At 44.5% G+C, this 14,468-nt stretch overlaps 1 protein-coding gene across 1 annotated transcript in view; it reads right to left on the reverse strand.

Annotated features, from left to right (window-relative positions):
* Positions 1–7,245: 7,245 nt before the first annotated feature.
* Positions 7,246–14,468, reverse strand: part of oprl1 (opiate receptor-like 1) — a 37,989-nt gene continuing 30,766 nt past the window's right edge. Inside the window, exon 3 of the mRNA XM_063207624.1 lies at positions 7,246–7,769. Coding sequence (XP_063063694.1) covers positions 7,246–7,769 — 524 coding nt within the window. The remainder of the gene's footprint in view (positions 7,770–14,468) is intronic.

Here is a 14,468-nt window from a genome sequence, read left to right on the forward strand (position 1 = left end):
TCAAAACAATGTATTCATATTTTTGACTGCTTTTACATATCTTAAAGGGATGCACCACACCCAGGTGAAATTGAGGGTCTCCCCACAGTCACATTCCACATGAAACTGCACAAAATGTATTTCCAACGATGGCAGTCGCATGTCTCGGACACCAGCTTACCACCTTGAGTAAACAAATGTTCTGCGGTAAACATTAAGTTACACAATACAAACTGACAACAGACAAAACCCACGCATGTAACAGTCAGAACATTACAGTAGATGTCTTTTCTGCAGTGAGATGGTGAACAAGAAGAGCAAAGCAACGGGTCAAATGGAGAGGAAGTGTCAGTGCAACAGATGGGGGGTGACGTCTGTGAGCTGCATGCTCATTGCCTACCATCGCACTGCCACCCACTCTTGCCATGGCTGGGGCGTGGATTCATGACCTGAAGCCTGACTAGCCTGGGGGCCTGAAGATGTGGCTCGGGCACACTTTATCCGTACCTACCGGGCCGCTGACAGCTTTCACCTGGCCCCATAAACCAGAACAATGTATTAACGATCCGCTCCTGACCCCCTTCTCTCTCCGGACCCAGGACAACAGACCCCTCAGTCCCCTTGCCTGTCAACTTCCCGGAGTATCGGCCTCCAAATCTTGGCCAGGCAGTCTGAACAGTCCCTGAGTCTGGAGCATTGAGAAATGAGCAGCTCACACATTCGGTGGTAACAGATGCCTCTGGAAGCTACAATTGCTGCCCTAAGACCAGGGAAGGAGCAACAGCATGCAATGATAGGCACCCGAGCTCCCAAAAACACAGGCAGTGCCACAGCAACACATTTGATTAGTCCTACAGCTAGCTAGTTAGCACAGCTTTTCACTCACCAAAGTTCAATACTGCAATAAGCTGTGTTAGGGCCTCTGCACATCGGTTCCGACAGCACAGCGGAGCGCTTTCACTTCCTAAAATTTCGGTTAGCCACGCACACAATTTCACCACAGCAGAGCATTGATAATCAATGGGTGACTCCGACAAGACAGAACTTGTCCCTAATTGCCAGCTAACATCCGCGGATGTCCGCTTATGCAGGGTTGTATTGAAACAATGGAATCGAATTTTGGGAAAGCAGTGCTCTGTACTTTGCCGGAGCTGATGTGAGGAGGCCCTTAAGAAGCTTCCTAATTACTATATACTAATTATTATTAACGACACATTATTGATGCTGATGACTGTTGTCATAATTGTCACTGGGTTTTGGTAAATTAAGTTTATTTTGGTGTCATGACATTTCGAAAAGCCAAATGGCACATCATGTCAACAGCCATAAACATCAGTAATATGCCAATCATGGGTCATATCATGTCATTCTTATGACTGTTACATGACACCCTTGTGTAGACTGCTACAAAGAAAGTGTTACCAAAATGTGTTACTACTTGAATGTTTCATACCGTAAACTGCAACCTAGCGTAAGGGTGGAGTCCTATGAAAAGAAAAAGGGCACATGTTTTCTTTCACGCTGTCTTGAGGATTCAATTCATTTCTTTATTATGAAAAATAACTGATGTGATTTCTCCTCTCCATGGGGTGCTGAATGCATTAACATTTGAAAATATGTTTCACCTTTATCTCCTCAACGAAAACTATGTTTATAAAAAATTATGTTTTTCCATTGTGTGTGTGTGTGTGTGTGTGTGTGTGTGTGTGTGTGTGTGTGTGTGTGTGTGTGTGTGTGTGTGTGTGTGTGTGTGTGTGTGTGTGTGTGTGTGTGTGTGTGTGTGTGTGTGTGTGTGCAGGGCTGCTGACAGCTGTGACGGGGCCCAGGACAAAGTCATTTGAAAGGGCCCCTGACCCTATTCAATGGAATGTGGACCTGATTCTGTGCCCGTGACAACTTACCCCTTTGTACTGCCTTATGGCTTCCCTGTGTGTGTGCGTGTGTGTGTGTGTGTGTGTGTGTGTGTGTGTGTGTGTGTGTGTGTGTGTGTGTGTGTGTGTGTGTGTGTGTGTGTGTGTGTGTGTGTGTGTGTGTGTGTGTGTGTGTGTGTGTGTGTCATCAAGCCCCCAGTGACTAACAATAGCCAGAGGCATTAAGTCAGATGAATACTGTTTGCATGCCGTAAAATCACTGTGGATAGTGTGTGTGTGTGTGTGTGTTGATGGCGGGCGTGTGTGTGTGTGTGTGTGTGTGTGTGTGTGTGTGTGTGTGTGTGTGTGTGTGTGTGTGTGTGTGTGTGTGTGTGTGTGTGTGTGTGTGTGTGTGTGTGTGTGTGTGTGTGTGTGTTGTTTGTGTGTGTGTGTGTGTGTTGATGGCGGCCGTGTGTGTGTGTGTGTGTGTGTGTGTGTGTGTGTGTGTGTGTGTGTGTGTGTGTGTGTGTGTGTGTGTGTGTGTGTGTGTGTGTGTGTGTGTGTGTGTGCTGACACGTGGCTGTGTGTGAGTATGTACGTGTGTGTGTGTGTGTGTGTGCGTGTGTGGGCTAGAGTCTGTGTGGAACGTGCACTGCATGTGCTGGATTGTGTGCATGAGTATTGTGTGGGTGGTAATGATGTGAGTATTTGATGTTTCAGTCTGTGGGCGCGCAGCACAGTTTTGTCGTGTTTCAAAAGTCATCAAAGCTCAGCTGATCGGAGACGAGATCGGGACTTGGTGCAAACAGCACCAGCAAAAATGCACAATACAAGAATCACACTGAATAGCTCAGATTGTTGTACAGCGATTAACTTGTTGCTGGATCCATGACATGGAAACATTTAGATAGTGGCTTGGCTGTTGATAATTCGTTGGAGGTATGAAGGATGAATATTTGGCACCCAAAACAGCTCTTCCAAAGGTCCAAAACAACACTTTCAAATAGTAAATAATTACCACATTACATAGGGAACTGGCCACCTACAGAGTACAGAGGGGAAAAAACAGATCATGTGCTACCCTGGTTGTTTTTCCCATTTTAGTCTACTCATTCACTTCTCTCCAAAACACATTAGTTCCCTCACGGTCATCTTTTTTTTTCCAAATCTCACTTTTGGGACCTGAGTTTGGCAGCTTTCAGTTAACTGAAGGCTTGGCACACTTAACATGGCGTGGTAACAAATCAAGCCAGAGTAAAATGGCCTGATGTTGAAAAGCATAGACGGGAATATTGAGAGCAGAAGAAAAACATGCACAGTAAATAAACAACACCCCGCTGCCAAGTGAAAAGAGCATGTCTGCTCTGATTTCGTAATTATGCCCTTCTTACAGCCTAATTATGTATCGGGCATGCCAGCCGACTATGAACAAGAAAAAAGAAACACAATCCCATCCCATAAATGTGTTGCCATGGCAACAAGCAGAAACAACAGTTGCGAAAAACGAGAGAGGAGAAATAATATGAAATATTGATGCGGGAATGCGGCAGAAGCTTCGCATGCGCACGAGACTGCACGTGGCCTCATTTCTTTGATGTAGTTTCTGAAAGTACAAACGCACACACACACACACACAGTATACACCCTTCATGGTGAAACCCCTCCCCCTACAACACACACACACATCACAGAGATCGCACGTATATTTTCCCTACCACCTGAAGAGCATCCTACCAGCATAGCGCAGAGAAAAAAAATAACGAGACCAAAAGCTGAACGTTTAATGATAGCCCACTGAAAATCCCCTGCCATCAAAGACACAGAGAGGGAAAGTCAGCAATCTACGGGTGTTTGCATGTTACATGAGTTCTGATGGGCTGAACATACAGGGCAGGGTGTCCATAAAGCCCTCGGCCTTACAGGCACTTAAATCCTTTCATGGCCAGGGTGACACGTGCATGCTCGAGCCACATGGAGAAAATGCGAGGACAAAATGCAAATCCCTCTGAATTATGTATCGAGAAAGCAAAGGGAGAGACAGAGTGCACACAGATGATGCACGAGTGTGTGTGTGTGTGTGTGTGTGTGTGTGTGTGTGTGTGTGTGTGTGTGTGTGTGTGTGTGTGTGTGTGTGTGTGTGTGTGTGTGTGTGTGTGTGTGTGTGTGTGTGTGTGTGTGTGTGTGTGCGCGTGCGCACGTTTTTGTGACAGAGTGGCGTGAAAGGAAAAAAAAGTGTAGAGAGAGAGAGAGAGAGAGAGAGAGAGAGAGAGAGAGAGAGAGAGAGAGAGAGAGAGAGAGAGAGAGAGAGAGAGAGAGAACTTAAGAAGTGTGTGACAGCTTCAAAAGTTAGAAATATGAAGCAAAAGAATGTTAGTCATCCACTTCTGACGGCCAAGAAGAAAAAACATATGATGTCTAGAATATTCTGACATTTGAATCAGTCACAGAGAGGAATGTCAAACTCATGTACGTTTGTACAAGTACTCGTCATTCCATAGTGACGACACACGTAGTGCTGCCACAGATTTATTTCTAATAAACTGCAAGTTGTGATATGAACGTTGGCGCATTCAGATGTTCATGTAGCAGTATACTGTACAATATAATGATGAAGTCTTTTGATAAAAAATGGTGCTTGAAATGTATTGTGATAGCGCAATCATAGGCAGTTCTATAAGGGGGACCAGGGGGACCCAGGGCCCCTTGCTCCTGGCCCCTGCACTACTAAAGAGCCAATAAGATAGTTTAAATATTCATTTGTAATGAAACTAGTAAGCTACATATAAAATGAGATGAATAAAATATAATGCTGATCTGTTTTGCCCTTAAATGTGCCACCCTAAAACACTGTCCCCACCTCAGCCAGCCCCCCTGATTAATTTGGTCTAGAACTGCCACTGAGAGCAACGGTAATAATTACTGTATGAAGTGCTGTTGCACAATCATGTTAGCCTTCATGGTGAGCCAAACTGAATGTGACCTAAGTGTGGGCTCGCTCATATCAGATAGCAGAAGGCTGTGGGTGGGATCAGTCATTGTCGTTATGGTTCAAGTTGCCTTGGCCAATGCCATAACCAATCAATTGACCGATTTTTGTAGTCATTCTGTGGTCTCCACTGTCCTGCCAAAGCCCGCCCCAAAGATTCAGAGGGAGAAACTTGCACTGTTATTGGTGCGCTACAGCTGGTGCTTTCTGTGATGACCTTATGATGAACGAGGGTAGGCCAACTCGTCAGTCAAAAATATGTTTAGCTGTTTGTCAGGTATGTTCAGTTTACAAGGCCTGTCCACAATTGTTATATCCTCTCTTCGGATCGGTATGGCTGTTTTCAATAGCCTCCGGGGTTGTAGCTGGGTTAAATACACAGGTAAACTACGTGGGGTATGTAAGTTACGAGGTAAGCTATGATGCTGGTGATTACAGTGAGGTAATGCAGTGAGTCATGTACCCCCTAAGTCTTTTCGTTGTCCAATGAGTACCCCCTAACTCATGTTTCACATCACTTTTTCTATTGCAGTGTGACTATGCTCCATGCATTTGTTAAAATTATTTTTTTCCACGTACCCCCTGCACTGTGCTCGTGTACCCCTAGTGGTACACGTACCCCTGGTTGGGAAACACTGAGGTAATGCAACGGAACTGTACTGCATCTAGTTTAAACATCAGTTCATAACATGTCACTAGCAGGGAGCATGTAATAGTGGTTTAAAATGGTCCATATACTCTAGGTAGAGTGTGTATTGTAAATGTGGATGATACCCTTTGGAATGGTTCATAAACTCTATTATGAGGCACATACACGTTATTGATACTCCATTTCTGAAATTAAAGAGCTTGGTGAGTCTGTTTATTTGTGTTTGCCCTCCACAACAGTGCTGATGCTCTCTGCTGTATGAGATGAGGAAAGGAGACACCAGAGGAAACGAGATTGAAGAGACTTGAAAACAGAGTGCCTTTTTCACTTCAATTTAATTTGTATGCAGAGAAAAATATATGACTCAAAATGTCAAATGTCTCAGCGATCACTAACGGTCTGACACCAACCTCTCCCGCAGGCCGTTGAAGAATAAATATATATGTGTGTATATATTAATTTACAGCTAACCAAAATGCAGCAGGTGCACAAGTAAACATTTCATGTTACAATATCAAATACAGTTTACAGCAGTTACACAAATGTTTACACTATTTCGCACATTTTTTAAACCTTTTTTGTTCTCATTTTTTCAATCTTTTTTTTTTTTGCAACATTTGGCGTCATCAACAGTTTGTAGACATTCAGCGGTCTGGCAAAAAATGCACCAATTTTCTAAGAGTCCTCCCAGAAAACACGACGAGAAAGGGGAGTGTCTCCTTGAGGTGCTAAGAGGCGAGATACTGCACACAGGGTGAAGAAAAGACATTCAAGATAGATCAAAGAGGTAATGTGATTCCCATGATTAAAACGATACTTTACACCCATACATACAGGAGTACAAGATATGCATAATATCAATAAAACACCACAGAAATAAAAGATTGATCTGCAATACTTTTTTTTGTCCGGTTTAAATGTACTGTATTCGCCCTAACATTGAGCCAAAAAAACACTGTGCAATATAAAATATTTGATTTTCCTTGTGATTCTTTTGTTTTAATTCTAAATGGATATAATCATAAAAAAGACACAACAAAAAATATAACAATTAGCGTTCACCAATTTCACATCTTTATCCATCTGGCTTTAACAGGTAAGTTGACGTTGCCCATAAGCCCATCAATGCATTGTACTGACTGAACCAAAAAGACTGCATCCGTGCAGTACGATTCAGTCAGGAGACAAAGCACACAGTGAAACTTCCACTGGTGTGAAGCTGCACACGTGACACAGCTTTAACAGACATTGTGCAAAAATTTAAGGCCGTGTAGGTCAGTCTTTAAGATTTTTTTTGTTGTGTTCCTCTCAGGTATCTAAACATATAGTACAGTGATGTTTAAATGGGGGCGGCAAGAAATGAGAAAGCAGAAAGCTATCTAAGATAGCAGAAACAGTGTTCATGTAATACAGAAGCCTCGAAGACAATGAATGAATGAATTCATGAATGAATGAATAATGACTGAACGACTGTGAACTGTATGCATACGGTAGACACAGACACGGATTAATGTGGTGTAGTACTATGAGTTACACTGAGAGGAGAGCCCCTTTGTCCCCAGAGAAGCGGAGGAGAGAAGTTACGCCTGGCGTAGACCTTCTCCCTCCTCCGGGTGGCCCCTGTCCCTGCCATCATCATCCTCATCATCGTCATCAGCGCAGGCGACGGGGCTGCTGTACCGCTAGAGCGTGGTGATCTGCGTCAGCTCACTGTTCGAGCAACCTGTCCCCTGGTTGGCCGTCGGCTCAGACCCCCCGACCAGGGGCAGCTCCACGCCTAGTCATGCGGGGTTGGTCATGCCGTCCACCGTCTTGCAGTTGTAGGCCACCTCGCGGGCAATGCTGCGGATGCGGCCCGACTGCTGGCCGTCCAGGCGGAACGGCGACGGGTAGCAGAACTCGCCGAAGCAGCGCTTGAAGTTCTCGTCCAGGAAGGCGTAGAGCACGGGGTTCAGGCTGCTGTTGGCGTAGCCCAGGGCGATGCAGAAGTGCATGAGCACCACCGTCAGCAGGCTGTGCATGTTGAAGCCCAGCATCTTGGCCAGCGCCATGATCTGCACCGGCGTCCAGCACACCACAAACACCGCCACCACCACCAGCACCATGCGCGTGATGCGCCGCAGGTTGCGGTCCTTCTCCTTGGAGCCCGAGAGGATGCGCACGCTGCGCAGCCGCTTGACCATCAGGCTGTAGCACACGCTGATGATGGCCACGGGGATCAGGAAGGAGAAGAGGAAGACGCACGTGCCGAACACCGGGTCCCAGTAGCTGCGCGGGTCAGGCAGCGCGATGATGCACTCGATGTCTGGATGTAGGGAGAGATGGAGAGATGGGGAGATAGAGGGGAGAGAGAGACAGAGAGAGAGAGGAGTTTGACAGGATTAGCAAAAACCTTTGAATGTAGCCTAATATAGTTATCCTTACTGCATTATGTCAAGGCTCATATAACACTTTTTTCTATCAGGCTCATGTAATATTGTAGTATTGCTATCATATCGTAAGGCAGCAACTGACTGCTACAGGATCAAGCAAAGAAGACAGCACATTGTCACTCCTAGTGCTAGTACAGTAATTACATGTTTAGCCTATTCTCAGCTCCAAATCCTAATGCGCACTTGCAGATCGGACCGGACGGACATCAGTGGGCGAGCTTCGTGACATTCTGTATGCCGATAGTTCATTAAGGCTACTGTACCAAGACACGCCAACAACAACCTTGTTGAATGGATATGTGTGGAAGAGATAAGGACTGGGAGGAGGAATTGGGAACAGGCGAGGAGGAAGGATGGGAAGTCAAATGGAGGCGGACTTTGCGAGGTGGACAAGAGGCGGACAGGGAGCCTGTAGGCCTACAGTTCGTGAGTTATGGTGCTCATGAGTGCTGTCTGTGTAACACCTGATTTCAGTGATTTTGTTGTGTCGCTGGCCATGACAACGCACCAGCGGCAAAAGTGCATTTTTTTGAATAGGCCTACTTCAATAATGCCTCTTGTGCCCGTTTTCATTTTCACATCTATGACGTCACCATGCCTCTGAATTATCATCTGTCACCTCTACTGGACACACACACACACACGCACGCACGCACGCACGCACGCACACACACACACACACACACACACACACACACACACACACACACACACACACACACACACACACACACACACACACTCCTTATATCAAAAGACACATTTCTAATATTGCAACATATCAGACAATAAAGCTTTTTGAAGTATTTTGTCACATAAAAGTTAAAACAGAACAAATACTGTGTGTGCCAAAGGACATATAGGCTGACTCATTAGACTAATTGTAATTTGACTCACTAAGGCCTTTTGATTGTATCATACATGAGTGGAAAGGTTCTCCTGTTCCTAAGCAACAAATTGCCAAGCAACGAATAATTGTTCAACGATATCTTGCAATTATGCATTATTGATAATTTGTGGGAATTGATAATGGGAACCCACATTTATAGATAAACCATACTGCCAGGGGAATTAGCAGGAGCATTACTAATGTAGACACTGCCATGTTGGTATGTTGGAAGTTGTGAAACCAAAGCACAACTGTAAAACAACACTGGTTTGGTACCTGCAGGAGCCCTTTCAAGGTTGTTCATGAGATTTGATTTGATGTCACTGAAGTTTGCTTTCAACGTCTTCCAACCTTGCTGAGATTTCCTGGTTGGAGCTTTCTTGAAACATTTGTGTCTATAGGCTATCAATGGCCTTCTATTCAATAGAGAGAAAAATATGAAGGGCAAGCTGAAGCAACTTTTAAAGAACCCTCTTTCGTTTATTTTACAGTGATTCACTTCCACTGTTTCAGGAACCTTGACAATGGCCATGATGCTCTTTGGCATTGTAATTTTAAACTGTGGCTTTTAGAAACATATTTTAAAACTGTATAAAAGGAAAGACACTAAGATACGTCCTAGCCTGCTCCTTATTGGAAAAGGTGTGTCTCCTACCCACTGCTCTGAAATGAAATCTGGCCCAAACACATTTTCTGCCACACTAGAATGGAGATTAAACGCTAGGTAGTGTAGTGTGCAATTGTGGAAAAAAGAGAAAACAGCCAGGCTTTTCCTGAATAAGCACTCCACACCTGAGAGCCCTCAGACAAAGACATATGAGACAAAGGGTTGATGAGGTACTTGGCAAATAGATACTTCTGTATCTGAAGAAGCAGCAATGATATTGTCTGTGCCCATCAGTTTATAAGATTTATAAGATGGTCTTATGCACAGAGCACATTGTGTATAATCCATTCAAATCAACACTAAGCTGTTTTTCGTCTTAGGCCATCCCCACAGGAGTGAAGAGAAATTACATCTCATTCAAACAGAAAGATGGTCCGTGCCTTGAAGCCTACCAATCGAGGGGACAAAAGTGCCCTTCCTGCTGCTCCATTTTCATGACATGACTTTGGAAACATTATTGAAAAAAAAACTGCGCTACTAATTCTTTAGAGATCAGAAAATAGTTGATGGGGCTAAACTGTAATAGCCTGATTATCATCGACTTTCAAATCTCTTGGTCTGACCAAGAGCATAACAATTAATCCCAAATGGTATGGTTGACCCGCCTCCCTAGGTTTGCTATTGGTTGACTGGTGTCCAACAAAGTGGGAGGAGTTCCCGATTTTTCGGGAGATCTGAAACGATATTTCCATTACTCTTGGGCTGACTAGAAGCAACACAGAAGGTGTTGCGTCACTAGGAGGGTGTGACCTGGCTAATACTGTAACCCTTTGCTTAGCATTTTGCATTGGATATTTGATACAATACCAGTAACTATTAGTATCACTAGGCTCAAAATGGTTTACTGCAGCAAAGTCAAAGTGACATAATACTGTGCAACGAAATGTCAGCAAAATGATAAAGCTGCCAACTACATCAGCCACTCTAGTAACATGCATGCTGACATTTCACATTTGAAGATCCCATTGTTAAAGAGACACTCAACCTTTATCCTTCAATAAGATATCCATTCATAAGATATACAGCATTCTTACATTGCAAAAAAAAGATGTCAAATACAATTTATTTTTCTCAGTCACTCAGAGGAAATCTCTTGTGTCACTCGAGACAGGTACTGCATCAGCCATTACCATATTTCAATCTAGACACGTCTTCAACCCCTCAACAAAACAGAAAAATAAAAACCCCATCGGATGCGACAGCCCTATTTGAATACCACCAAAGCCTTATCTGTCATTCACCTTCATTGACTCCAGAAAGTCATCAAACATCTGCTATTGTGAAGGACGGCTGACCTCTTACTCCCTCACACAGATGGTAAATGGGCACAGATGGGCAATGGATGGAGTCAGTGGTGAGTGGTGAGTGGTAGTGGCGACCATATTTTTGGGATGACAGGCTTGTTTGTCTGGTGTGTGTGCATCTGATGCCCTGATTCCTCACTCTGCTTTGTGCTCTCAAAGAAGCCGCCATCTTAACAGCCTGTTCTTTCACCTCCCTTTTCAAGACAGGACTTTGAAAAGCAAGGCAGAAGGCATCATTTATGAGTGTGGGGCGGACGGGCATGCATTTTGCTGAAGCCTCTTTCTCTATCAAGATTGCTTTGGATGGATGCTCAAAATAGCAAAGGGAAAGGGAATGGTCTTGGTGTTTTGAAGTCACCATCAGAGGAAGAAATAAAGGTGCTTGGGTAGTGGGAGGATGAGGGGGCAGAGGGGCAGGGGAGGGCATCGCGATCGATTCATCTTCGAGGATGAGAGGCACAACTCCGTCGTGAACTCTTGAGTGTGTCCACTGAGCTGTGAAAGGGTTGCACTCGAGGCTCTCCACGTGGGTGGGGGGGGGTGTGTGTCAGGTGGATGAGGCACACACAAAACAAAATAACGGCCATAGCCAGCCCGGCCGGCTGTGCCTTCCTCATCCCACCCCCCCCCTCTTTTTTTATCTCATCTCTGTCGAATGACGAGGAATGGAGACTTTATCAGTGGCCACATCTTGCAATTCTATCCTCTCCTCTTCTCTGCTATCCTATCTATCCCTCCCTCTCCCTCTCTCACTCTCTCTCTTTGCCGCCAGTAATCTGAAAAACGCCTTCAGGAGGATAAGAATATGAAACTATCCACCTGCTTTACAGTCTCCCCCCATATCCATATCCATATCCATACGCTTCCCCGCCCCAACCCCATTCCTCGGGGTGTTTGAGACTGCGGCTGAATTCTTGCCATGTTTGAACTCTGCCAAGAAACGAGACCATAGATGTATTCCCGGCTCAGATGAGGAACATTAAGCCAACAGCATTGTTAACCCACTAGCTAAAGGTGACAGGGAAACAACACATTCAGCTGTCGATTTTTTTAAGGGCCATTGCATTCTGGCCAGCCACAGGGGTTGGAATAGGATCACGTCACAACTGACGCAAAAAAGGGTTTCTCTGCCGATATAAGATAAACAACATTGTGCCGCTATATTTGCAATTTTACAGAGTGCCCTGCTTAATCATCCATCCCTTAAAATGAAAATTGCTTTTTAAATGGACCCCACTGACTTAATTACGCCGTGTGATATCCTTACTACCCACACAATCATCGCATCATGGCAGATTACACTATATATTGAAGATGCGGTTTCCACAAGTGGGTCAATCTTGTCGCACATTGCATGTTGCAATGGCGGGGGTTTTTTGCCCACCTAAATAATGATATCAGTGCTGCAAGACGGCTTCTCTCGGTTCTGTTTTCTTTCCTCTTTCTTTCTGTCTTTTCTCTCTTTTTTTACTTTTCCCACCCACAGCCCCACTGAGAACAAAAGGGCCAGATCGAACCACCTCTTTGCAGTGGAGCATCTGTTCGCAAGGCCTGTTTCCTCCTCCTCATTTCCTGCACTTTCCCTTCCCCTCCATCTCCTTCTCTCTCTGCAACACTGCATTCGTCCCTCCCTCCTTCCCTCCTTTTCTTTCTCCTACACTCCCTCTTTTTCTCACTGCTATCGTCCCTCTCTTAGTCACACACTAAGGCTGCCGGCCAGATAGAGCTAGCGTCAGACGTTGGAAGAATGAAAACACAGCTGCGTGCTGCTGCTGCTGCTGTGGTAGTAGTGCGCCGACAGACATGGTTTCATTTATTTGTGTCCTTGTTCTTTTGATTGCTATAATTTTCCTTTTCAGAAAGTCAATTTAAACCTTTTAAAGCTTTGGCTTTAAGTTTGAGGCCCTTTCAATCTGCAACCACTTCACGGACCTGTTCACAGTGTTTAGTGCAGACGGTTGTAAAAGCGCATCTGGTAAACTCCCATTGTTATTGTGACAAGGTGCTCCACAGCACACAACAAAATTACATTTACGCCTCAACTGTGCAAGGGAGCATCCTCCCCCATCTCTGCCCCATCATCCTTAAACTGTCATCGTCTCACACTGCCCTATCAAATAAAAGCATAAAATACCCTAGAAAAGACACTTTATTAATGATGAGCAAATTAAATATAGCAACTGTCAAGAAAGTGAGGCAGGCCGGTGTAAGAGCATGAGAAAATGACAGATGAGGGTCTGGCTATGAGCTCCACTGGGGTATTCTGCGATGCGATGGCGCAACACCTTGACATCTCCAATAATAAATCACCTCCCCTGTGCACTGCCTCAACATCATGCACATACTGTAGCACAAAGAGGAAACAAGACAAAACAATCCATGCAACCCGTTCCCTCTATTGGACTGGAATGTCAGTGTACTGTGTGTACTTGCACTTTGATATGCGCAAATGTTGTCCCCAAAAATTCTGTCACTGTGACTATTGCAACCCGTGTGCTGAGTCAAACATGGGTCCCCTCTGACAGAAGAGTGGTTATATAGTAGCTTGGCTTTCGCAACTGCAGATGTCTTTTTTTTGTATAGCAGCAGTGATTCTCAGACTTTTTCAGACCAAGGACCAGTTTGTCCCTCTAAAAATGTTCAGGGACCACCTGCCATCAGAATTGACAGTTGACGGTTGCTAATTTGACACTGCTAATTTCGATGCAGATCACTTACTTTTTATTCACATGTATTATGTGGTTATTGTGGTGAAAATTGGACTTCAGCTATGATTATCTATGTAATAATGTTACAAATATAGCCTACTGCTTGCTTGTCTTGGAAAAGTAGAAATCCCCACGTGGAGCACCTGAGCTCTGTCGCGGACCACCAGTGGTCCCCGGACCACACTTTGAGAATCACTGGTATAGCACAATTCATACAAGACATACAGCCCAATGCGCTTAACAACTAGACTAACAACAACAATAGCAACACATTACACTCAAATACAATAGGTTGATTACTGTCACAAGACAAATGGTTGTAAAAGTTAAGGTTAAGGCATGCTTTGTGGCCGGCGTCAGGATTGGGAAAACATGGGATAACAAAGTCAGGAAATGGCATAAAAATAAAATAGCTTCAAATCAACAAGAATCCAAGAAATTGGACTACAAAAAAGGATGGCATATAATCACAGCCTAGTAGATCTCTCTATGGGAAATGCACAGGACATGTCTTGCTTGCATTCGTACAATGCCTCCATGTGACTGGTTGAAGCAGCCATTCCCTCACTCACCTGTTACACAACTGAACTGGTGCATCATTGCCTTAAACACACCCAATCGAGCAATTGTAAATTATCAAACTTGATTAGTTCCTGTTTTTTGGGGGGATTTGTAATGTTGTAGATGATTTACCTGCCTACCTTACCTACCTGACTTAAATCTTGAAGGGACAGTCACAAAAGCCAGGCTAGTTATGTAGATCTCACGTGCGATACTAGAGGTTGTTTCCGCACCCCTCTCTTACTCACTCCCCTGAATAAAACACATAAATTACGTAACGTGTTGTTCCAGCACAGCCAAGGCTACATAATATATTTGCAATTAACCCAGCGCTGGCAGAGAACGGCTGAATTGGCACATTTTAATTGCTAAACAAAATTAAACTCATTAGCATAACAACTCTTTTATTCTTCTCGCCACTAATCAAACGACGTGCACATACA

Source organism: Engraulis encrasicolus, chromosome 10, assembly GCF_034702125.1.
Source record: "Engraulis encrasicolus isolate BLACKSEA-1 chromosome 10, IST_EnEncr_1.0, whole genome shotgun sequence".
Classification (NCBI taxonomy): domain Eukaryota; kingdom Metazoa; phylum Chordata; class Actinopteri; order Clupeiformes; family Engraulidae; genus Engraulis; species Engraulis encrasicolus.